The sequence below is a fragment of the Branchiostoma lanceolatum genome, chromosome 14 (assembly GCF_035083965.1).
Source record: "Branchiostoma lanceolatum isolate klBraLanc5 chromosome 14, klBraLanc5.hap2, whole genome shotgun sequence".
Classification (NCBI taxonomy): Eukaryota; Metazoa; Chordata; class Leptocardii; order Amphioxiformes; family Branchiostomatidae; genus Branchiostoma; species Branchiostoma lanceolatum.
In genome coordinates this window covers 12,823,461-12,846,782 of record NC_089735.1, presented here as the reverse complement: position 1 = coordinate 12,846,782, position 23,322 = coordinate 12,823,461, and the positions used below count along the sequence as shown (strand labels likewise).

At 40.9% G+C, this 23,322-nt stretch overlaps 1 protein-coding gene across 1 annotated transcript in view; it reads right to left on the bottom strand.

Annotated features, from left to right (window-relative positions):
• LOC136448168 (leucine-rich melanocyte differentiation-associated protein-like) overlaps positions 1 to 23,322 on the bottom strand; it is a 71,992-nt gene that overhangs the window by 9,261 nt on the left and 39,409 nt on the right. Inside the window, exons 4-5 of the mRNA XM_066447345.1 lie at positions 21,337 to 21,468; positions 15,500 to 15,634 (exon numbers count right to left, since the gene is read on the bottom strand). Coding sequence (XP_066303442.1) covers positions 15,500 to 15,634; positions 21,337 to 21,468 — 267 coding nt within the window. The remainder of the gene's footprint in view (positions 1 to 15,499; positions 15,635 to 21,336; positions 21,469 to 23,322) is intronic.

The following is a 23,322-nucleotide window of genomic DNA, read 5'->3' as shown; positions in this document are numbered from 1 at the left end:
TTGACACAATGGACAACACGGATCATATTACACCTTCAGCTTAACGTTTGTAATGATATTTTAATCAACACTACTATTATATAATCATGATGATAGCTTTTGGCTTCCCACAACTTTTTGCCACTGACTCAAGCACTCCTTTAAGTAGATCTGTTGTACCGTACTGTGCAGTATTGAGCTTTAAGCTGGTGTGTTATACCGGCTACATAGAGACAGATTGTGAAATGCTGAAGAGAGTCTTTTTAAGTATTGTATTGTCTTGTTTTGTGTTGTACATGATGTTTTTTTTTTTGTATTTTTTTTTTTTTTGTATTGCATACCCGGTAAGCCGCATGAAGGCGCAACACACCAGGTTTGTACTGAAGAGTACAAGCTGCATATCCAGACAGATTTATATGATCCACACACACCAGGAAGGACCCCTACTCTTTTCGATAAGTGTGTTGGGTTCTTTAACGTGCTAGGGGTGTGGCTCTCCTCAAACACTGGACCTCCATTTAACGTCCTATCTGAGGGACATCCCTAACCGAAGCTAGGTACTCATTTTCACCTGAGTAAAGTGGGGAAAGTCGTGTTAAGTTCCTCTCTTTAGGGCACAACGTCAACGTGACAAATCAGGGAACCCCGGATTCGAACCCGGTATCTCTGGGTTCTGGGGCCAAACACCCTGCCACTATGCCACCGCGACGCCACTTATCACTAATACATGTACCTTTGATACATACTTTGGTAGCATGCATGACTAACAGGACAACACGTTAGCAAGCTTCATGATACAGGTGTACACTACCCAAGAAAGTCATTATAAAACATCTCAGAATTGTCACTCTATGCAACTGAAGCAAACACCTCTGATCTCTCTTTTGCTACAACTTTTTAGATGTTTTTGTTGGGCTTTCGATTTTATCATGTCAGCATCTGGGTCTCTGTTTGACTGGCTAACAAGAAGATCAACCCTGACAAAATAGAACGCCCAACAAAAACGGCTAAAAACATGTCAAAGAAAGAGCCGGAGTCTAACCTCTGCTTGGAGAGTAACAACTTGCAGTGTGTTTCTGGTGACTTTTTGAGGACTGAAGTTAATGCTTTATCGATCCCCACAGTTTGTACTTTAATCTTATCTCCTTTTGGTGCCTGTGGCATTTACAGGATCGGGCGTGTACATTTCTCTGGCAGAATTTTCTGGACACAGAGAGCTCCTACGTTGAACCGGCGACTAACACATGGTGGTAGGAGCCCGTCGTGTCACCTGTACCCGGCACCCAGCGATAAAGCACTCCTACCATCTGTCAGAGGGGAATTGTATAGCTCCAGGTGAAAAAGTACATTTCCACAAGATAAATGAGGGGGAATCACGTGCTTGACAATGTTTGTAGTCTCCCGGCCACCTCCGAGACATCCGCGTGTCCCATGAGACGACACCAAGTCCCACTTACTCACACAAGACGTATTGCTTCATAACCCGCCTACGACAGCCGGGGTAGAGACAACAATGCCAGAAAAAAGTTTGCGAAGTTTGGAAATTACCGCGCGCACAAAAGGCTTCCTGCCGCAGGTCTCTGCAATTAATCATAGTCAGCATTTGAGAGGCGTACAAATCTCGTAATAATTAACAAGACTTATCAATGTTCTAACAGTCAGTGCAGTCACTAAATTATGCCTTTATGAGATCGCATGTCCCGATAGAAGTTTCTCAAGAATAAGACTTTAAACCAACTACTTAGCTAACACACAAATATGAACCATCAATCTCACAGAAGCTAGCGGAAAAGAAACTTTTTTCCCCGCTCTTGGCCAATGCCTCGCGATAGGCACTGTGAAAAATGACGGTGAAAACTGAAAATACAATTTTGGCCTAACATTTTCGTATATCAAGATCTAGGAGTTCGTTACTACTGTTCTAACATGGCAACTTATCAAACGTCGCCATGGGATATTTCTAACACGTTCATTATAGTATGTTATATGTGCCAAACACAGAAATATGGGAATGTAGATGCGATATGGACAATGATATATTTGCTGCGAGGCAGACAATGATTAACCATTTCTATTACAGAAATATATCAAATTCTCATATTTCTTTTATCTCTCCCCAAAGTTTCATGAAGCAAGGAATTATTTGCGCCGTCAAGAGAGCGGAGACAAAAGAGTTATGGGACGCCTTGATTCTAGTAGTCCCCACGACACCGTAGAGACTTTGCCAACCCAAGGGGACAGTCGAGCCCTACTTACGCGGAGAGATTTATCGCATCCGAGACGACGTTAGGCAACAGGAGCAGGAGGGATCCAACCATTAACAAGTTTGTATTCGCTGAACTAAGAGACACATACATCTTTCACCATGTCAACATACAACTAGATTTTGGGACTGTCTTTCTTGATATTATAAGCCAGTCCTATAGTCATCACCAAGGTTATTATAGTGTATAATAGATGCTATTATGTCCTTGAGGTCATGTATGTTGTAAACTACGCCAAAAATAGTTACTCAAGCAACTGGATAAAATTTAAAACAGTCAGACCTTTCAAACAATAGGAGCTATTGTCCCCTTTTACTTCAACCTTGTCTTGAGTTGTCTAATTTGCTTTCTATTGGACTATGTAAAAATTTGTCTTCTCTTTATTTGCATATCAATTCATAGTTCGTGGTTATAAACCTGCTGTTCGACTGATCTTGCTCACAGTCACTGACGAAAAGTAGTGGATGCTACTTGAAACGTCTGACCATTTCCAAAGTCATATCCAGTTGTTTGAGTAACTGCTTTTTTGGCGTAGTCAGACCTTTCAGACAGCATCCGCATTCGTCAGTCTCTGACGAAAGACAGCGGACGCTGTATGAATTGTCTGACTGTTTCAAAATTTTATCCAGTTGCTTGAGTAACTATTTTTGGCGTATCTTACTACCTGGATGTCTAACCTTCATCAACGTATGTTGTAAACTAGCTTTTCATTTCTAGTTTAACTTTCAGTATTCCCCTGTTAAGTAAGGAATGTGTTTTTAAGACAGGAAGCATTGCGCGAGAAAAACTTTAAACTTAAGAGCGTGAAGTCAGAGAAGAATCTAGCAGTAAATAATGAACTATCTAACAATTTTATGTACTAAACAACCTAATGTTAGGTAGGATACTATCAGCAGCATTTATACGCATGTAAATGCTATGGGACCTTTGCAATGTACTTCTTTTTTACAAACATTCGAAAAAGTAGGGTTTTTTTTCAGTTGTCATGAATCTGTATCATTGCTTGTTTAGAAAAAACTACCATCATCTACCATCATACAGTCAAACCTGCCTAGGCGACCACTTTTTCAACGCGACCACCTGGCCATGGCGACCGCTTTTTCTCGGTCCCGAAAATTTTCCCCATAGGCACAAGCATTAAGCTGCCTGCCCAAGGCGACCACCCGTCCAACGCGACCGCGACCACCACGAATTGGGACCGCACAGAGCACAATCCCTGCACATGGCGGCCGCCTCATTATTTTCAAAGCGTGTGGTGACATCGGATCATTTTGTTGTCGGATTTCACGGAAATGTTTTCAAGACTTTGAAGGACAAAAATAAGGACAAAATATATGGAATAGCAATGTTATAGCATCGATTCCTCCATGAAGTGTTTTGATAAAACGCTCCCCCTTCATAAACAAATTGTTAAGACAAATGTTTGTGATGTTCTTGTGCCAGTTGTAGTATCGTTATCTTATAGTTTACCGAAAAACTCAGTTCGGTTTAAACTCAATTTTCAAAACGAATACGTAGTGCAAGTCAGATTTCACAGAAATTATTATCTATTTCTTGTATTTTCAACAAAAATGTGTCTGTATCTTACTAAATTCCGCCGAAAAATGACTTCGCGGCGGGCAAAACATCGGGCGAGAAATGTTGTTCCTTGGTCCCGACGCCATCTTGGATTTGGCGTGGCCCGGATTTGGCGTACCGCTGACCTTTCTAAAACACGATGCTTTTGTGTATGAACATTTACGAATACTCTAGTTATTGATGAAAATTAATATTCTTATTTTCTTTTTATTTCCATGAATCTCACAAACCTTTATTGGACGCTGTGCGTTCTGCTGCACTGACTCATACATGTACCTTTCCATGCGGTCGCACAGAGCTTGGCGGCGCGGCGCGACGAAATCACACCGTTGCGTTTTCAGCTTTAGTTGTCAGATCGAAAACTTTTTGACCCTTTTATCCAGCGGTCGGCGCCCCAAAAAAGGCTGGGACCAGCAGGTGTTTTCTAGGGATTTGTCTTAGGCCTTAAAACTTCAATGATGTGCGTGTGTGTGTGTACTATTAATGTAACGTGTGAGTGCGTGAAGGCGCTGCGAGATCATCGTGGCAACCATTGTTTTGTACGCAAAATTATGACGAAAATTTGTACACGATGTAGCGGTATACAATTATAACAACGATAACGGAAAATGTAATTTTTGTAGGATCTTTCTGTCAATGAGAATTAAACCTGGTGGGGGTCATGCTGTCTAAATTCACATACTTTTCCATCCATTTACATACTGTATTTGAAAACCTCGACCTGGAAACATGCGAGTGGAATCCTCTTCATGGCGACCACCTGTCCATCGCGACCGATTTTGCTCGGTCCGCCGGGTGGTCGCCTTGGGCAGGTTTGACTGTATTTACAATCTTTTGGCTTCTTAATGAAATATTTGAAGAATGTATGAACAGACTTATCTTTTTTTCGATAGACTTTAGGTATAAAGTTATTAAATCTAAAAAAAGATCTAGGCTTTTTGTAAAGAATTCTTTGCAAGAGAAAAGAATTAAAGACGGTAAAGAAACAATAGCTAAGCAAAAAAAAGCGTCCCTCACCTCCCCTGTTATGTTTTTGAAATGGAACAGTCCTACTTAGTTGGGTCTACAAACACATCGTCAGACTTTGTGGTTGGAACGTCTTAGTGGCGCGTTCTTAATCTTTACGTTGGCATTACAGAGTTGCAAATGTTACAAGTCGGTATGGCCCTTAAGAGAAACATTCCTTCCCAGGAGGAAGCTCACACATCCTGCGTTCATCCCGAGATTTATGGCTCGGCGGGTTGGACGGGACAAGCTCGGTAGGAGAGGGAAGGGGCTAAAAGGAAAAGTTCACCACACATTTGCAAGACATCCCCGCCACCAAAACCCTTCTACATCAAAAATATACAAGCTGAAGACCGGGTCTCCAAGGAAGTCACTAGAGAAATGGCGAGACTTAAGTTGCCTTGTAAGATATATAGACCTTGCGGTTGAAACGGACAGGCAAGCCAGGGTAGATGGAACGTGGAGAAGAAAGTTAGCTGCAGATTTGGCACCTGTCCTTATCACCGTACCAATTTGGGAAGTTGTTGCGAATAAAATGACAGTTTCAGTATTGGATTATTCTGATTCCAACAGAGGAGAATGGTTGGGTCATCCTTCAAAAATAGTTAGGTGTTGTTACTTGGCTTATAGTTATAGCTAACGTGTAATTCTTGTTATGGTGAAGGACTATAGTCATGGGACACTTTCAATCTGTAACTTGAGAATGATCTGACAACAAGTCTGATGAGAGGGTGTGAAAGAAAGCTGGCTGGGTTTCTAATGAATGTTTGCAACAGTTTTTGTGACAACTTTTTCTGATTTTGCTGTACAAGTATAATGTAGTCCTTGATAGCCCGTATACTGTATCACACACTCAAATTACTTATGAACTTGAAAATCTACAGTGATATATGGTCCCAAAGGATGGATGGCTTGTTTGCCTGCCATATTGAATACATGTACAGAAAATACGCTACTTAAAACTCTTTCAAATCTAACTACACAACCACCTTTCCTGAAATATTAGTCAGAATTTACAACACATGTATCATTGATAACACTATATCGAAAACGTATGCTAGCCCTTATTGTATTGTATTAGTAATTAGGATGTTAAGTTTTATTCTATACTAGTCTTGTACTTTGTGTTATGTTTGCGAATTCTTGCCATACTTTGTACCATGTACAATTGTCGTGCAATAAAGTTCTTCTTCTGTATTTGAATACATGTACAGAAAATACGCTACTTGAAACTCTTGCAAATCTAACTACACAACCACCTTTCCTGAAATATTGCAGTCAGAATTCACAACACATGTATTTGAATACATGTACAGAAAATACGCTACTTGAAACTCTAACTACTAATCTAACTACACAACCACCTTTCCTGAAATATTACAGTCCGAATTCACAACACATGTATTTGACAGCGGCATCTGGTTGAATTACAACATGCATGTCCAAACAAAAGAGTTTTACAACTGGTGTCAATATTGTTTCCAACAGTTCAAAAGAAGACAAACTGAGTCCACCTGTACCGTACGCTGCATTTCTCATCAAATGGGACAATTTGATATTGATTCACCAAGACCCTGACTATAAATTCGCTGTGTTGGACGTTTATCAATCCATTTTAGTGTGAATAACATTCCAATTTTACTACCTCGGTAACAACGCAGCCCTCCAGCCTGGAAAGAAAAACGCTCCAAAGTTATCTTCCCGCGGTTATAGATCAGCCGCCACTGTACAAATGTGGGAGTTCAGGAAATATGTCTCCGTCCAGTCAGATTGGACAGTGGGCTACCCTGAAATTGTACTGGATGTGTTTTGAGGTGATCCATCCTCGATATACAAAACGGTGCCCGGGTAGATTTAGAAGCCGTGCCACTCGCATGGAAAAGCCATGTCCGCCCCCGTGACCCGCCGCTATGACCTGGCAGTCGTAAAACTGGCTCCGACATTGGCTTTGACGAAAAACACGATCAATCTGGGAAATTGATGACGCAGTCCAAAGGACTTAGCGACGTTGTCACAGGCTTGCCACATAGACTGAATCGGCACACTTCTCGCTTCCCACAAAACACCTAAGTCATCAAGATCGCTCATGGTAGGCAAAAGGATGGGCTGTCCTTTTCAAACTGTCATATTTCACAACCTCTGCTCTATGTCTAAAACCAGTTGTGTAGCAAGTAAAACTGTGAGAGTTTTTTTTAGCACAAATCAACTGGAAAGATGAGCTGTCTTTGAAAAGTTCAGTCTTTAAAAATTTAATATGCATGTACTTTCTACATTTTTCCAGATATGTCCAGCAATGATGGGTAATATGTGCAATTTTCCTGATGGGTAATATGTACAGTATACATTAGACAGCTAGCTTCTGTTGCTATGTATCAGGGAGAGTCCATCAAAACTTAACAGACTATAGCCATATGTACCTGGTAATTAATTTCACATCTATCTTATTACTTTATTGATTAAAGGCAACGTTGTGCAACCATTTTGAAATGTGTTGAAATAGTCGTCCGGATTTGTCGATACCAATTTCAGCCCCTAAGTGCCCAGTGACCGTGACACACCACCGAGCTATCATCCACACTAACTTTCTTTAATCCCGGTATTGATTAAAAGCCAACTTTCCTCCAAAACGCCACTTTCTTCAAAAGGCATTACTGACGTCCCCACAAAGTGCGTCTCCATGAATAAAGCCTTTAATCCCACAAATGGGTTATTTGTTGCTTCAAAAAGTGCTTTTGACAGTTGGCTTATCAAGGGATGCCATCAATCTTGGCCCAGCAAAAACACTGCCGGGGACAATTAGGCTGATTGGCTTTGTCTAGAAAAAAGGGCCTTTGTGTGGGGAAAAAGTTGTGCTCAGCAGTGCTGCCGATAAAGGCATTATGGGTGATCCAGCGGTGGTTTTGCCATTGTTTCTGACTAGAGAATCCATCTGTCACGTCCATCCCGAAGAATGGACGCCACTAACGTCCAAACTAATAACAATGATTCATAGAGTGGTCCACTGTCCACAGGAACTGTTGGGAATTACTTGTTATGGCTGGGATCACAATACACCAGCAAACAAAATGACCAGTCTTAAACTATTTTAAATAAATATCAAAATATTGAATCATTTTCCTTTTTGAACTATGATCATAAGAAAAACAATGTGGTCGTACAATTTTCTATTGTTTATTATATGACAACTTGACAAGACATTCGTGCATTATAGACATTATAGACACAATATAAGATGATACTATTCTGTTTAGCAATGAAATCTGTATCTATATTTATATCAATAAAGCTGGTTTAACTGCCATTGGGCTTAACACACTAGCTTTGCAGGCACGCGGCACGGCAGCAGCTGGTTATATTACACTGAACGGCCTGTCACACCTAGTCTTTGCACATCTGACTGCAACCGTTCTTTAATACTATTTAGTGAGGATATTCCTACAGTACTTGATGACAATACCATTTATGGACAACTTTGGATGACTAAGAACCATCTGACAGCCTTTGGAAAATGGGAAATCCAGTAACATTTTCTCCATGTCAAAAAAAATACAATATATTTCAAAAAAGATTATCCATAATTCCACAACATATAATTTCATATCTGTTTATTCTGTGTCCGTGGAAATATTGCAAACCGAAGTTCGCCATTCGTTGGATAAGATCATATTGGACAATATGACAAATGCCTGCACATCTTTCAACTGCAAACTTAGAGTATCTGCCAAGCTCATTAGTCCCTGGACACTGCGTGAAGACTGATGTTACATTACACTGGGAACACCCTGATGGATTGTCCCAAGGCCACGCTAGTTCCATTTCTTGATTCACGGATTTTTAAAGGAAAATAATGGAGCGAACAGACGAAATCTTAAGACAAAATGAAACAGGCATCCAGTTATAGACCTAAGTTAACGTAGCAGACTGGTTCGCGTTTTTAACATGTTCAACTTTTCATGTTTCAAACATTAAGTATTTTTCAACTTTTCATTTGCATCCTTTGACTATACTAAATGTTAAGGTTTTGTCTGGGAAAGTGCACAAAAATCCTGGGACAAAAATTGCCGCTCGCTTTATAAATAACTCACAAGTTCGGAAAGCTGCTGACAAGTGTAAAAATGTAACAACAACGATTATCTTAAATGTTAGAGCCAAAATAGGATCGTTTTGGGGTCAAGTCATAATAGATGTTTTATTTCCCGAGGGCTAATTGCAACATGAAACAATACATAGAGACGGTATACTGTACAGATAGTGGAGTTAACAATGTTGACAAGTAGAACAAAGGGCTATTCTAAGAACTACATTATTCATATCCTGAATGGCACATGTGGTCTCTTTACTTGAGCATTTTTTTTAAAGTCTGCCAAAAATGAAGTGTCTGATTCGAGAACCAAGAGGGTAAATTAGCGCTGACTTACGGTAGAAACGCCCTGATGGATGGTCCTTGCTTCCAGGGTGGTTACTGTGAGGACCACAATCTACGAGACACCAGAATCGTTCTGACATCCCCATGACGACAGAAATAATCCGTCCAGGTAATGAGACCCATGGTCGTGAAAAATTTAAGGACGTTGTCATCCCCCTTTCATGTCATGTTCATGATCATTGTTCAGGCCAGCAAATTACATTACGGCCTGTTCGACAAATAAGTGCACAGTCGTCTCTTTTTACATGTCAAGAGGAATGCTTTACTACGGTAGACTCAGCATTTTTGACAGATATACGCCATATCTTATTCTGGCTCTCGGATGGAAATCTCGATAGAGACAGTTACAGCATATATGAACGATCTACGCAGGCTTTAAAGCCAGCGTGAATTTATAAATTGCAAAACTATGACAGTCAATTGTAGATTCTGAGTCACAACTCACACATACAGAAACCTGACGCCGCATTGAGTCAAAGAAGGGTTCACTGTAAGGTAAAGGTAGCCATTACGCAAACAAATCAGCGACTCATCAGTGTTATACCTTGGCAGGCACAACTCACTTTGAAACCGCAGAAGTCATTAATCAGCATTGATTAGAGGCTGGCCATTTTTTACTTCGTCAAGACGGCCAACTTTAGAGGACATCAATTCAAACTTCCTAATGATAGAGATTCAAGGAATCACTGTTTTGTGATCATTTGCCATTCTTGTAAATCAAGGAAACACAATAGGACCATGAATTTTCCCTTCCAGCCAGCATCTTAAATGCCAGCGTGCTCGCCAATTACAGTTGAATCATCTCTCCATTGAGAAACACACGGCCAAGGCCCCATAAGTCATGGATAGTTTCAAATTGTAGATTGCTTCTTGACTGATGAACAAAAGCTGCGGGAGAAAGTGTACGCCTAGGGGGGCATTTGTACTCTGTGTAACATACAGAGTCACTAGGAATCAACTATGTCGTTACAGCCAGACATGAAACTGTGTCATTACTGAATTAAGCTAAAGGCAAACTAAAAGCAAAATATGACACATTAATAAAGCATTAAACTTGACAAAATACAAGCTGTATGATATTCTATTTTTCTTATTGTCATGCTACTACATATAAATATAACATAGCATATCAACTTAAATTGCTTATTTTTGACTATACATGTAGTTCAGTATTCTTAAATGATAGAAAATTTGAATCTTGCTCTACAAATGTAGGTTTTTGTCTGGAAAGGTGTACAAAAATCCTGGAATAGAACTCGTCCCTTACTTCATAAATACCTGATAATATCTGAAAGCTGCAGATATATGGGAAAGAAAATGCCAGACGAAACTCAATACTTGAAAAGTCTGTTAATCTACTCTCCAAGCAGAGGAGGGTTTGGCAGGTTATTGACATGCTTTTAGGCATTTTTGTCGGGCTTTCTACTTTGTCATTTTTTTTGTTCCATGGGTTTTATTTATTTATTTATTTCAGCTTTATTACAAGGTGTAAATGGACAGAGGGAAACAGGAATTCCTTTGTGATCCCAGTCCGGTTTAATGGAGAAAAAAAAAGACAAAGAAGAAAGCCCAACAAAAACGCCTAAAAACACGCCAAAAACCTGCCGGAACCCCTCCTCTGCTTGGAGAATACTGTCAATCTGCTGACAGAAGCGTTAGAGTGATAGTAGTCTATCTGAAGAGGATTCGTCTCACAGTTGGTACCTTGGTGGAAGCAGTTCAAAGTATTTCTCATCCCTTCCCCCCCCCAGCAATGCGACGAAAGGTTACGTTGGAACTCTGGCAGACACTGTTAAAGTTTCACAACTTGAATCCCTCTGGAGTCCCAACAATTGATGCTTTCTTTCAGCAGCTGTCACCACCCCACGGCTCTACCTCTATTATGACTGTGGCATGATTAGTTGTTCGCCAAACTGTCCCTGACATAGCTCCACGGTGAAGCTGTGCTAGATGTATTAGTCTTCCTTAATGGGCTTTTTCATGAAGTAACTTCTCAAGGATTCCATCCTTTCTCTTCTCCTCCTACATTTAGGAAATACTTCAGGCTGGTCCAACAAAAAGGAAAAGGCACTCACTGGCAAAGTTTTCTGTTTTTAATTTTTCGTGATTGATAAGGTACTCGTGTCTCAGTTTCCTTTACAAATTTTTTGGGCTACGTACGGAATGTTCCAACCAAGAATCATTCATAGCACCATAATTCACATTTTCCAAGTTGAAATAGCTGGCGAACAGGCTTTCAGACCGACACTAACTACTTGACTGTAAGTCTAACACTCACGAGATGAGAACAACAGACGATTGATTATAAGCGGATGTGAGAGTTTCAAGGCACATAACATTTACGACATCTACAAAACTCTAAGGGAGGGAGTTTCGCTATTCTTTAAGTTGAAACAACCAGCTGTGGCACAGCAAATTTGCGAAGTGAGATACAATCCTCTCTCACAGTCTTAAGAGTATCTACATACATCATCAAATCAGTATCAGTATTGGTTAGCCAATTTTACACGAGGAAACGTCCATCCATCCTGCCCTAACCATCCCCAAAGTACAGTTCTTACTACCAATACATCATTTAAGTTCTGGTCCGGCCATTTGGTAGATATGGGGACCATATATCTTGGTTACCCTCACGATCCGTGACGCGATATTTTCCAGATGCCTACAAGAAGATAGTTATGCAACTTACCGAAGTAATGTTCTGATAAATCAATATACTTCTGGCAGTATTAGATAAAACAACATGGCACATCTAGCTCGCTGGTCATCAAACGTTGCAATAACCATTGAAGCCATCACTTTTTATTGCGCTGGAGGCGTCCAACTGACTTCCCAAGTTTATACCTTGTACATTTATAGAAGAAAGTGCTGATATCCGTGTCGTAAAGAGTGTTTCAATGATTTATTACCTTGTTGGTGGAAAGAGTCGGGAAGATTTCTTCTCGACTTTCTGTCCAAATGCGAACTCTATATCAGTGCCCAGAAGGCGCATTGTGGAGGTGACGCGTACAAACATCATTCATAATTGACACGGAGGTCCCAGTCGAGGGAGCCCGCACATCAAGACCGTTTGTCAAAGTCTCTCTAATTTGTGACTTTGGCTTTTCATTTTGACATCTGTCTCTGACTCATCGCACCATCAATCACCCAAACTCCCCAAAGACTAAGAAGTGTATTAACATCTTCCCTCCACGTCTCCCCAATTTGGACGACAGCAACTTTGCTTGATGCCACCTTCCTCAAACTATCATCCCATCCGTCTTGCCTTTACCGCGTTTATTACCAGTGGTATAAAGCTGACAGCTATGGGGGTGCTAAATTGTTTAAGACATGACAGCGTTTTCAAAGTTCTAATGCTCCGTACATAATGAACAAGGCAGTTTCTCAGGTTTAGTACACCAGGGGATTGGGATATAATCTATGATGGACATTAGCGTTGAGGGGAGAGGTCTATAAATCTTTGTAAACTGGAAGAAAGGTGCTCCCTGTGTGCTTCAAACAATTTAACAACACCTCGGAAAGGTGTCAGTACTCGAGGGAAGTCATTCACGGCAATTTATGGAATGTTCCATCTTTGTGGCGAACTGTCCTCGTAGGACCAGTGGCTTTGTTTCAAAACCGAGCGGGAGACCACAATATTACTTTGCGGCTCACAAAGACATAGCTGGGCATTCCCAGTGGAGAGGTAGAGTGGGTAGGCATGAGGGCACCGTGTCAGCTTTCGGTTAGCTCAACAACAGCTTTCACTTCCAATAACATGTAGAATCTAAATAGTACCGGGTACATACAATACCACAATATTGAAAATAACCTTTTGCCATGTAATATATGGATTGATATTGAGAAATAGTTTTAATGAATGAAAATTATAACTTATGAGAATATGTGACCACACTTTTAGATATGTGCAACAGTGCAAGCCTTTATAATCTATTTTAGTGGCTATTGAGTTTTACAACTGAACATACAGTAAAATTGGGAGTTAAAATTTGTGAATGGGAATAGTGACCCAATTTTCTTTTTTTTTTCAAAATGGGAAAAACAGGACAGGCTATTCCGAGAAGCAACAAATTGTTAAATTCCGAGAAGCAACAAATTGTTATAATAAATTAAATGTGATCACTGCTCTCAACTTTTATCCAATAGATAGAAAAATATCATTCTGTAAAGGAATATGCAGACGGAAACACTTAACAACACAATTCCATGCATTTGTGAATTTATAGTGTTTAATATAATAGGGAGATTTTGCAGTTGTGTTCGTCTCAACAAAAGTGCTTATGATATCATAAGTGATCATAGAAGTTGGCAAAAGAGTAACCTGCACCTAATTTTAATTGCAGTAAATATAATTTCACCTGAAAGGTAAATGAAAGTGAACAAATCTTCTAGCCATGCATGTAACAGAGAACTCTCCCATTTTATACTTGTCTATTACAGAGGTATTGTAACAGTGGGGTTCAAGAGTCACAAACTGACCAGTCTAACAGGTCCGGACCTTTTAGCCTAGCGGTTATGGCATGTGGCCTTTGGACTGGCGGGCCTGGATTCGATCCCCGGGAGCCAGGAGTCTGTTTCTACTCCCATCTTGTGTTTCAGTATTATGTCATGTGACATATGTCTCAGTCAGGTGTAACAGGCCAGACTGTGCCCAAAAAAAATATGTACCCGGGGATATTTTAACAGTGGTACAGTCAAACCTGCCTAGGCGACCACCTTTTCAACGCGACCACCTGGCCATGGCGACCGCTTTTTCTCGGTCCCCAAAATTTTCCCCATAGGCACAAGCATTAAGCTGCCTGCCCAAGGTGACCACCTGTCCAACGCGACCGCGACCGCCACGAATTGGGACCGCACAGAGCACAATTCCTGCCCATGGCGGCCGCCTAATTTTCAAGCGTGCGGTGACATCGGATCATTTTGCTGTCGGATTTCACGGAAATGTTTTCAAGACTTTGAAGGACAAAAATAAGGACAAAAATATATGGAATAGCAATGTTATAGCATAGATTCCTCCATGAAGTGTTTTGATAAAACGTTCCCCCTATAAAAATTGTAAAAAGACAAAATGTTTGTGATGTTGTTGTGCCTATCGTAATCTTATAGTTTACCGCGAACTCCGGTCGGTTTAAACTCAATTTTCAAAACGAATACGTAGTGCATGGCGTCAAAAAGTCAGATTTCACAGAAATTACTATCTATTTTTGAATTTTCAACAAAAAAGTCACTGTGTCTTACTAAATTCCACCGAAAAATGACTTCGCGGCGGGCAAAACATCCGGCGAAAAATGTTGTTCCTTGGTCCCGACGCCATCTTGGATTTGGCGCGGCTCGGATTTGACGTACCGCTGACCTTTCTGAAACACGATGCTTTTGTGTATGAACATTTGTGAATACTCTAGTTATTGATGAAAATTGATATTCTTTTTTTCTTTTTATTTCGATGAATCTTACAAACCTTTTATTGGACGCTGTGCGTTCTGCTGCACTGACTTACCTTTCCATGCGGTCGCACAGAGCTTGGTGGCGCGACGAAATCACACCGTTCCGTTTTCATCTTTAGTTGTCAGATCGAAAACTTTTTTGACCCTTTTATCCAGCGGTCGGCGCCCCAAAAAAGGCTGGGGCCAGCAGGTGTTATCTCGGGATTTGTCTTAGGCCTTAAAACTTCGATGATGTGCGTGTGTGTAACATGTGAATGCGGGAGGGCGCTGCGAGATTATCGAGGCAACCATTGTTTTGTAGTCAAAATTATGACGAAAATTTGTACACGATGTAGCGGTATACAATTATTACAACGATAACGGAAAATAAAATTTTTGTAGGATCTTTCTGTCAATGAGAATTGAACCTGGTGGGGGTCATGCTGTCTAAATTCACATAATTTCCGTCCATTTACGTACTGTATTTGAAAACCTCGACCTGGAAACATGTGAGTGGAATCCTCTTCATGGCGACCACCTGTCCATCGCGACCGTTTTTGCCCGGTCCGCCGGGTGGTCGTCTTGGGCAGGTTTGACTGTACATTCTTGCCTGTTACACTGGTGGTTCTAGCCCCATGACCTGATGTACACTGATTAATCTTAATCTGATTAAACCTTCTTGGTTATACCATGACTTGTGACATATGTCTCAGTCAGGTGTATCAGGCCAGACTGTGCCCAAAAAATATCTACCCGGGGATATTTTAATAGTGGTACATTCTTGCCTGTTACACTGGTTGTTGCCCCATGACCTGTACACTGACCTGTATCTCTGGTAGTCTTCTTCGTCCTTGTCCTCTGCTGACAGCTCGTTGGGACAGGCCACGTTACCCAGTAGGCTTAGGTAGGTCAAGTTCGGACAGCTGGTGTCCACCTTATTGAGGAAGTCCTCGAGATCTGTAATGTGGCTTGGGGTTAAGGAAAACATACTTTCCCACATTCTAACTTCATAGAAATGCCAACAGTCATGATACCTTAAGGCGCAGTCACGTTTAGCCTAAGTACCAGCCTCCGTAGTGACCCCCATGTGGTTAGCAAGCGATTTTGAGCCAGCGGTCACTACAGAGGCTGGTACTCAGGCTAAGTCACGTTCAAGTACCTGTCAGTTTTAGTAGGATTCTCGACGGACCATTGACAAGGACCTACAACAACCTTTTCTATCACAAGAATTTAACACAATAGATCCGTGACCTGTTTTCTCTGGATTCAGAACAAATATTCTTTTTTCTTTCTTCATTTTCATCTAAAAGCAACGTTCAGTGTCTCCTGGCCAACATCTTTTATCCCCTTTTTTTTTTACAATTATCTGTTGCTTGCAAACCAATGTTGCCACATTAAAATGTTGTCTTCTTTTTAAATCTTCTCATGGTTCCCAAACCCCTTGTTCTTTAAAGTTTTCAAGAAAGGTGCAAGACACTACCATACAGTATATTCCCCCTTATCGCACGCTAACGAGCTAAGTACGTACATTCGACACTAACAATACAACCATAGCCAGACTTTACCGACCGAGTAGGCAGGCAACGTCAGTGCGAGGTCAGAACTTGCGGTCTGTAGCCACCTCCAGTATTTACAACCACACCGGCAGATCCAAGGAGTCAGGACATGTTGAAACAACATCAGCTTTACGCACCAGTGATGGCCAATATATGTTTTATTGGCACATTATACCTTCCTCAAAGCAGGGCCGCTGACTGGTCACAGGGAGTCCGAACGACTACCCATGGAGGCTACAATGGAGGCATTAGTGTTTTACAACTCGGATAAACGGATTAGGGGTTAGTTGTCTCCCCCCGAGATGCCCTTGGGGTTGCAGTGAGGTACACGGGTGGTATATCCTCCTGACATTTATGAGGAAAAATCAGATACACCAACAAGTACTGGCCAGGGGCTGTGTCTGGATTTTGCACCAAGAATGTGTACTTTTACTTGACTAAAACATTTTTTTCTGCCAAAGGAAGTGATTGATTGTAAGAAGGGTAGATTTTTGTCTGTGTGTTTGTGTTACGTATCCACCGTTCACAACATCTACAATACAGCGTTACCATACATTCTCAGCGCTGCTACCGGTATGTCTAGTTCGTAGGACTAGAGGGGTCGCAAAGTAGTATGGGTAACGGAGTGAAGTCTGCCATCTCTGATTGCCCTTAGGCCATACCATTTTAATTTCTTGGTTAATGGAATTTCAAAAAAAATGCTAGATTGGAAAATCAACAGGAAAACAGAATCTCAGAGGAATGTTTTTACTTTGGTGCTCACAGTTTCAGGGTGTGAACAGGGTCAGGTGCAAGTTTTCACAACAGCCTTCTGTTTTCATGATTTCTTTTTTGCTAAAATTACCCAAAAAAATCTGTTCACCAAGAAATTAGATTGGTGTGGCCTTAGGCTATTTGGGGCTGAATTACTGATAAGTTCAGTCAAGATTTACTTAACAGTATATTGTACTACACGTTGAATTATTTGTAAGGAGATTTGAAGTAATACCTATCTAGACTACCTGTTGAATTTTTCTCTTATCATTAGAGTCTATTTAGAAAAATAATCATGAATTTCAACACATTTACATGACATGCAACAATGTGAGTTAAATATTCCATAGCAGATTTCCTCATTGAATCTTGGAGTCTTATAATTACAATTGGGACCCTCCAAACAGTTCCTGAGTCTGCTTTAATTAGACATAAATTACTTTAGAGTCTCTGATTAAGACTATACCCATCTGTTCTATGTGTTCCGTTGCTTGCACGATTGCATACCAATTTTGATACAAAATTTTATTCAGTGCAGTGAATGTTATGTATTTGTGGGTCAGATATACATGTAGGATGACTAAAAAAGATTGAATCATACGAAAATGACATAACAGGTTTTTACAGAATTAAGTTCTAAATGGTTATCTTTCCTCATTGACCAATGGTAACTCCTTTGCACTTACAGTCAAATCTGTAAAAGTGACCATGACCACCCGTACATTGGGACCACCTGGCCATTACGACCACTTTTTGGATAGCCTGTTTACTGTCCCTCACTGACTTGCACAAATGTGTGTGGCCCAAGGGCTATAGAAATGGAGATGGGCACCACCCCCATGTGTCTTTTCAGGACGCCCAGGTCACTTTAACTTTTAACTTTAACTGGCTGGGGTTAACGACCTCCTCCCACGGGACAGTAAAAGTCGGGCACAGCGCTAAGAGCGTGATTTATTAGTCATGCTACTTTTTGTCTGTCCCTTCAATAATTTTTTCAAATTAACACATTCATTAAAAATGCCACAAGTATTACATTCCAGTTATCTACCAATATGGAATTACAGTATTTTCTCATTCGTTATGCAAATTATGTCTTCATTTGCATAACTTTTATCTATCAATGTCCCTTTGTCTCTCAGTTACAACATATGTTGCATTTTTTCACTGTCGTACCATTGAACGGAGTGGGTTTATAAAATGCCCCCTTGATTATGCAAATTAGATTCCGATTTGCATTATCACCATTTCAAGTAACACTTTTATCCGTATCCTAAGTGGTCTTCTTGGGCAGTTTTGACTGTATGTTTAAAACACTGAGCTGGACCCTGTATCTGCTTGGAGATTTGGCTAAAGCTGGCTTGGTGGAGACCTGCTCTCTAATGTCTAGTGTCTGTTTGAAAACTTTCGCCAGTCCCATCTTTCCGTACTTCGAGTGAGAAGTTTTCTCGGACCAGGGCCCATCTGTCTACCCGCCAATCCCACCTGTCAATCATGTGATAATCCACCCTGCACAAGTCTCAGGTACACTTACAAAATTAGCAATCAGGCTTCTGGCATCGTCAATTAGCCGAGGAACCGACGCAACAACGGGAGCACTCCAGGCAACTTGTCACTTCCGCGTACGCCACACCTCGTTTTTCATTGTCAAAGACTCATAATAATTTCACTCTCCGCGTACCACGGGAATACCGGGAAGCTTGACAAATTTGAAAAGGAGAGGTGCAAAATATTTGTTTTCTTGGTACGAGGGTTTAGCTCGGGGACATTCGGATACCTCGCCAAGATCTGTCTAATCCGTTAAAAAGTAGCACATCATTTATCTGACTATGGAAGTACAATATGTCGGTACCGAGGGAATTGGCGCGGGTATGGAAAATCAATGGGAAATATTTCATTTTCCGCTGGAAGCTCCGCACGTATCTTTTCAGGAAAGTGAACGGTTTGTCACTTCTCCCCCGCGAGGTGCCGTGATCATTCTTTCTCAGGAAAATTACTTTAAACATAATCCAGGACTTAATTGAACACTTTACTATGATGCCAAAATGTGTGAACACAAAGAGTTATCAACTCAAAGTGACACAACACTTTTCACATAATGATTAAGTCCATATATAGGCAAAAGGGATTATAATGCATTTCCAGAACCTGTTTTTTTCTCACTCTTCGGAAGCCTTGGGCTAATTCAAGTTATCTTGAATTTTTTTATTTTTTCATTTTTTTTACCAAGCCATTCTTATATCTATGGTGAAATCTCAATATTGGTCAAAGGAACATTTGGAACAGGGTAGTGTCTCTCCGGTTAGTGGTCCCACTTTTCTCACACAGGGTGGTAAACCAGAGGTCGTGGGGTCGAATCCCCGACCCCTAACTTGGACACTACTGGAAAGGACAGCAGTTCAGTGATCAGATTGGCCTTCGGAAAGGACGTTATTGGTCCTGTTTATGGACAAGCCTTGGGTGTCAAACCTCTGTACGTTAAAGAACCCAGCACACTTATCGAGAACAGAGGCCAAAATTCTTTGAGAAATATTACCAGCTCATGCGTTCTCCCATCACTAGCTGACCAATGTCCTATTTGTACTTTGGGCATAACCTGATGTAGAAAACTGTCAAAACAGTATATACATTTTCTGCAAAAGTTCTGAATTCAGAAAAATGGCTACATAAATCTAGACCCACAAGTGACTTTGGGACACTACTTTCCAAAAAGGAAAGGAAGGAATATGCTGCATTTGCTGTCAAATGTTTTACTTTCTAGTTAATTTTCTGAAACAGCATCTTCTGTCTTTGTCAAACAAAGTGTGATCTAATCGCAGATATATGTAAGTTCTGCATGGAAAGACCCACTACTTTCCAAAAAGGAAAGGAAGGAATATGCTGCACTTGCCGTCAAATGTTTTACTTTCTAGTTAATTTTCTGAAACAGCATCTTCTGTCTTTGTCAAAAAAGTGTGATCTAATCGCAGATATATATAAGTTCTGCATGGAAAGACCCACTACTTTCCAAAAAGAAAAGGAAGGAATATGCTGCATTTGCCGTCAAATGTTTTACTTTCTAGTTAATTTTCTGAAACAGCATCTTCTGTCTTTGTCAAAAAAGTGTGATCTAATCGCAGATATATATAAGTTCTGCCTGAAAAGAAGTCACAGTCAGCAGCCAGGCACTTTCATGAAGAAGATGAATGCCTGAGGACAAAAAGATGCTCTGTCACAGAGCTAACTCTCCCCACCAAAGACCCCATCCTTCATGTTCACTGCAAGTGTCGCTAAATGATCTCCTACAAGTCTCTGGCATACTGGCAGGTGCGGCAAGGCTCTCCATGTGGCTTCGTGATGAAACAAACTGATATTCACAGTAATGTACATGTAGCAGTTTGATAACAGCGATAAGGGGTTCACTGAGCTACGCATATAGAAACTAGAAAAGGCACTTACTAGAGAGTGCAAATCTGTAAGTTTGCACAAAACTGTGGGAACCTTAGGTAAAAGCAGAGGTATTAAAAAGTTATAAATACCTACATTATACACTGACCCCAATCTCTAACAATTTGTCATCTGGGATTGCTAGACTCGATTTAAAAAAAGAAGTAATTTCATTGGTCTAGTCTTCCGATGCTTGATGCTTGTCAATGATTCTACATGTAAATGCCTGCTAAGAATTCAAAAGATATGTCCCAAAATTTGATCACTTTTTACCTAGTCCCAACCAAAGATTTGTAAAAATCAAGGATATTTTAGGTATCCTGCCAAAAATTACAGCAAAACATATCCTCCTGGGCAGAGAGAGTGTTACGTAATTTGGTCACAACAGTGTGGCACAAAACCCCTGGCCTAGCCTCCTGCCCTGCCCATGCTCCCCCGCCAACCTCATCCGTCTGCTTCATGGCAGCACAAATATGACAGCTTCATAACGGGGGGAGCCTGTTAGGGACCCACAAAAATAAATGATTCATTCCCCCATTTCCACATGATTAATTGCGTTGCCAACGGCACACATCTTCATGAATATTCAGCCAGGTGCATTAGGCCCGTCTCCCGAGACCTGGTTACTGTCCTATCTCTTCAACTTCACGCTACCACCTGTACCAGCTTATTTCCCCCTCCAACATCCATCAACGGCCCTGCCAAAACGGGACGGACCCCTCTGCTCCGCTATCCATCTTCCCGCGACTGCAGATTCCCTAATTAATTAAATAATTAGACGGCCACAATTAATGCCTCTCAGGGAAATGTTTCACGACGGCCCGAGCGAAGCGGGGGAAATCGCCCTTGACTGTGACAGATGTCCATAATTTACCCCCTTTGCACATCTCATTGCTTCTGTCAGGGCTGCTACTGCTTGACGGAGAAAGGATATTCTATTTTTGTTGATCATTAGCGTGTGAAGCGTTGGTAACCGCGGAAATACGACGCCGTCGTCGAGCTCGTTGTTGTCCACGATCAGTTCCTCCAGCTCCGGGAATGATGACAAACCGTCCAGAGACCTGTGGATGACAGACATAAAGGGAGACGGTAAATCAGGGGACAGAGCGCTGCTGGCGCAAACAAATTATTCCAATTTGAAGCTGACAGAAGTAGAGGAAAATTTGTAGGATTTGGGGGGATTACTCCTTTGGCTCAACAAATTCAATGAAAGTTGGAGTAATGAGATCATTTTTCTCTATCTCGCGGGAAAATCCCTGGGAAAGTGAAAGCGTACGGCGTGTGCCCTCGCAGGGCGTTGCATCCTCACGCAACAGTGGCGAGTGAATCTTCATCCCAAAGGTCACAGCGTTCTGAACAAAAGCTCATAGTTTTGTCAGATATGAATGGACGGCTTACAGGTTATCACTCAAGTGTACCTGTGAGTCCGTAATCCTTAATATGCCAGCTAACAACCTGACCTGACTGTCCTCAAACTCCTACACAGTTTGACATCTTTTTTTACACAGGTTTTTTTTACATGAATGTATAAAGAGTACTGTGGGGGGAATGAATGAAAACTGAACAAAAACTCTACAAATGGAGGACATGAAGGAAATACATAAATCAGTACAAGTTTAACAAGTCTATTATGAAAAACAATGCATGTCAAATCATACAAGCACTTTTTAATTTCATAACATTTTTGGCTTGAAAGTTTACAATCTTATTTTTCTTCTGTCTTTCTGTCCTTAGGCTACACCAATTTATTTTCTTGCCTAACGGATTTATTTTTTTAATTTTAGCCAAAAAAAAATCAGGAAAACAGAAGGCTGGGGTGAAAACTTGCACCTGACCCTGTTCACTCCCTGAAATTGTGTGCACCGAAGTACAGACTTTCCTCAGAGATTCTGTTTTCCTGTTGATTTTGAAATCTAGCATTTTTTTTTAAATTCCGTTAACCAAGAAATTAAAATGGTGTGGCCTTATATTCTTAAAAATTTGAGTATAAAGGAACAACATCATGAAGAAAAAATGGAACCTTAGCTTTCATTTCTATATTCAATTTTAAAACAGTCTGCCAGTCAAAAGTCCAGTGTTTTATCTAAAACAGACATATACATCATATTTGAAGTTGTAAATCTAAACTTCATCACAGTAATGGGTACCAGGCTGACAGTAAATTTTAAAGGACACAGAAATACGACCATAAATGCTTGCCAAGATCAACTTTTTTTCTGGGAAAGATGTTTGGGAGGTGAAACGGGAACGGAAGCAACCAGACCCCATGTAGCGAGCCGATGGCAAACCCACGACCTACCAGATGGTAATTTCAACAGCGTTCCGACCTTGCTTGTTTCAATAGTTCCAGGCGCTGGAATAGCACAATAATCAGACAGGGAGGTGTCTTTGAACTTCAAGTTACGGGGTGGAGTGATTGGTGCAGTCGTTAATATGATGGAGTGATTTATGAGGGGTTTTCCCATGATAAGGTAAATGGGGCTTGGGATGACTTCCAGAAGTTTTCTAACAGCTTCCAACACTCTAGTCTAAACTTTGTGGTTGTGGTTTGAAGAAGCATACCATACCACATAAGGCACTGGACCAAATTTTGTACCAATGGTTCCATTTTGACAGACTGGTAAAACAAAGGGGTGTATGCAAATTGTCTGGGGGAAAAGGGAAGACATTCTTTTATCGAAAAATCTTATTCTAATGGGTCGACCCATTGTTGTAGCTTGCCAACAAACCTTTCTGACGGGGGCACAGATGGGTGTAAAAACAGGTTCAAGTCAGGACACACATTTTCCTATAGTAAATACTGTAAATGCAGAAATGTTTAGGTGGTTTTATGTTCGCAGTTTTCCTGGTGAAATTTCAGCGCGAACTTAAAACCACCACGAAACTTATTGCCCACCTATAACTGTAGCGCTATT